Source organism: Pinus tabuliformis, chromosome 3_1 (genome assembly GCF_031772625.1).
Source record: "Pinus tabuliformis cultivar Carrire ecotype Pingquan chromosome 3_1, CPIR1, whole genome shotgun sequence".
Classification (NCBI taxonomy): domain Eukaryota; kingdom Viridiplantae; phylum Streptophyta; class Pinopsida; order Pinales; family Pinaceae; genus Pinus; species Pinus tabuliformis.
Window position 1 is genome coordinate 984407797 of NC_142301.1, and position 3516 is coordinate 984411312.

General features: G+C 40.6%; 1 protein-coding gene across 1 annotated transcript; it reads left to right on the forward strand.

Annotated features, from left to right (window-relative positions):
• The first annotated feature begins 496 nt into the window (after nucleotides 1-496).
• Nucleotides 497-3029, forward strand: LOC149191142 (putative glucan 1,3-beta-glucosidase A). The gene is made up of 8 exons (XM_089413513.1): nucleotides 497-595; nucleotides 707-826; nucleotides 908-1102; nucleotides 1352-1510; nucleotides 1597-1766; nucleotides 1880-2035; nucleotides 2203-2558; nucleotides 2699-3029. Exons 1-8 carry the CDS (start codon nucleotides 497-499, stop codon nucleotides 2899-2901), a joined length of 1458 nt encoding a protein of 485 aa, XP_089269639.1. The 3' UTR covers nucleotides 2902-3029.
• Nucleotides 3030-3516: the final 487 nt, after the last annotated feature.

Genomic DNA, 3516 nt, shown 5'->3' on the forward strand with positions numbered 1-3516 from the left:
TATCGAGTATTCTACTCAGATTCAATTTCTTCAACAACCAACCAGTTATTTAGTGCGCTGCGCGGACTCTATCCTATTTTAATGCGCTGTGCCGGCTTTATCGGATTTTGGGACAGGTTGTATGAGTATGGCGCCCTATAAAATGTTCATAGTATCAACGGGATATTAGAAACTGTGATCCGTTGGCCGGCGACTAATGCCCTCAATTTGAAGATTTCATAATGGCAGCTTACATCGACATCCATGCCAGAAAATGGTCTCAAAGATGCTTTGGATTTGTTATTATTCTGCTGCTTTTCACTTCTTCTTTTGGTATAGTACTTGATTTATTATCAGTTTACTAGAATTTGGAAGTTGCTTTTCAATTATGATTTTGATGAAACGTGCCCCTTACAGTGATAAATGTTAATTGAATAACTTATTTCCATCATTCATCTCTGTAGCTTATGGAAGGAGGATATTACAAGCGAAGAGACATACCAACGACATGCACGACATGCAGAAGTATCATTCTGTAAATTTGGGAGGGTGGCTTGTCATCGAAGGGTGGATCAAACCGTCGCTCTTTGAGGGGATTCCTGACAAGGATTTGCTGGTATTGGTTCTGCTGTGCTCGTATTGGACTTTGCAATGCCCTCGGTTGTTCGTACAATCAGCAGCTGGGGTTGTTTATTCTTAATTAGATTTTAATGTTTGATTTCCTCAGGATGGGACGCAGATCCAGTTGAAATCGATGAAACTGGGAACCTACGTGGTAGCAGAAGATGGAGGGGGCACAATCATGGCAGTAAACAGAACTAATCCATCGGGTTGGGAAACTCTCACGGTATGTGTTTTTTGACAAATTTCTGCTCCTCCTTTTTGCTTCTTTGATGATGAATTCTGAAAGTGACTTGTACTTTTGCAGTTATGGCGTGTGAGAGATGGCTGCTACCAATTTAGAGTCTTCAATAAGCAGTTTGTAGGAGCCGATAATGGAGGAGGGGGTGTTGTGAAGGCCGTAGCCACCACACCAGAGAGGTGGGAAACATTTCAGATCATTAGAAATCCGGCCAATCATACTATTGTGCATATCAAAGTCTTCAATGGAATGTACATGCAGGTATGTTAGCGGAAATTTCGGGGATCCTCATCTTCAAGAACTTCTGTAAGGAACGCCATGTAAAAGTACGATAAGAGTTTGTTCAATTGGTTTAGGCATAAGCCAAAAAGCATCTTGTAGATAGGAAGACCAGATGGGATGGCTTAAATTTGATAGAGTCGAGCAAAAAAACTGATAAGCATTAATTTCATGTTCATATTCAACCATTAACATCATATATATATTTTTGTTAATATTCGACACATGCAGGCACAATGTAAGGATCAGCTGACTGCTGATTTTGAAGGGGAGCCTGGTTGGGACGGCGATAATGCAGCAACTTTCGAGATGACCATCGTAAGGACGTTGCAGGGGGAGTTTCAAATCTCAAACGGTTATGGACCCGAGAAAGCTGCACAAGTCTTGAACGTAATGGGCAATTCCTACTAAACATCTTACAGTTGAGAAATAGTAGCCAACGGGGCCTCTCATGATTTTACTTTTTGGTCTCTCAGGAACACCGAAGCACTTTCATTACAGAGAATGATTTCGTTTTCCTGGCCAAGCACGGGATAAATGCTGTCAGAGTTGCAGTTGGATGGTGGATTGCAAGTGATCCAAAACCTCCTGCTCCTTTTGTTGGAGGATCTCTAGCTTGTCTCGACAAAGCCTTCTCGTGGGCACAGTGAGTGAAAACTGGCCTTCATTCTGATAGTTTTCAATCCTAAAAAGAGAAATCAAACAGAAGTCAAGATAATGGACTATAGGTTAATTGACTTTGTGGAAACCATGCTGCAGTAAACACGACATTAAGGTGATTATCGATCTCCATGCTGCTCCAGGCTCACAAAACGGTGATGACCACAGTGGCACCAGAGATGGATTTATTGAATGGCCTGAGTCGCAAGAGAACATCGACAAGAGTCTTTCTGTCATTGATTTTCTTGCTGCGAGGTACAACAAATTCCTATAGCAGTAATTCATTTCGATAGATTTTGACATGTCTTAAGAAATTGCTCCATAGAATAACTATATTTCTGGATATAGTAGAAAAAAGCCCCTTCTTTTCCAATCAATCAGGTCCATAGCAAATTTTTAAAAATTGCTTCTGTGATTGACAGATATGCTGAACACCCTGCCCTTTTGGGCATTGAACTATTGAATGAGCCACGTTCGCCTGCAGTTAGCTTGAAAAATGTGACTGATTACTACTCACGGGGTTACGACATAGTTCGAAAGTATTCGTCGTCGGCGTATGTGATAATGTGCAACAGAATCGGCCCTGCTGATCCAAAAGAGTTGTTTCAAATTAACAACGGCTTATCCCGCACAGTTGTGGATGTGCATTACTACAATCTCTTCGATGACGCCACTTTCAAAAATATGACGGTTCAGCAAAACATCGACTATATCAAAACCACAAGAGCTCAAACTGTGCAGAGCCTCGTCTCGGCCAATGGTCCTCTCATCTTTGTTGGTAAATATCAAAATCCCCACATTAGTCGCTTTAGTGCGGCTCTCCCTCTGAAAGGGATGAATTTAATTATGCACTAGTGCCATTCTTGCCTTATGCGAAAAAGACAAAATTGTGTTACATAACTTTGTGATTTTATGTAGGGGAATGGGTGGACGAGTGGGAAGTGAACAATGCGACACAGTCGGATTATCAGAGGTACGGAGCTGCACAATTACAAGTGTACGCGGAAGCTTCTTTCGGATGGGCATATTGGACACTCAGAAACATCGGTAGCAGGCACTGGGATTTGGAATGGATGGTGGAAAATAAGTACCTTCTATTGCCTGAATCAATGAAGAATTAATTTCTTCGCTTCCTGGAAGATATCAAACTGATCTAAAATTCTGAGGTTCCTGTGTCAAATGATAAGAATTAGACTTTTATTATTAAAAAGTTGAACTTCATTTTATGAAAGCAAAAGAAAAATAGTTAAGGGCCTATAAGATCGTCAAGATATATTTGGTTGTATTATTGTGACCGTGAAAGCGCGTATCGTCTGAGATTTATTTGAAAAAGAAATATAATTAAAGAGCGCGGCATAACTAGGTCTCTACATATTTGTGTAATTCTGCTAAAATATATTGTTGTTTGTTGGATCAAAATTGGATTTGTGTCAACGACGTGTTGGATGCTCCAGTGTCTAAATCTGCTAAGATATATTGTCGTTTGTTTAATCAAAATTGTGTTTGGGTCAACGACGTGTTGGATGCTCCACCGCCTTGCCAGGCAACCCTGCCTCATGTGATAACGCGCCCATGTGATAACGCTTCAAAGTGCAATGACAAATCTACAACAAATCGAACTTTAATTTCTATGAACGCGTGAACCTTGGTGGGGAGACATAGGCAACAAAGGAAAGTTACAATGAATGCGAGAGTTCATTCTTCCCATTTTATTAATATAAAGGAACGGTTAACTA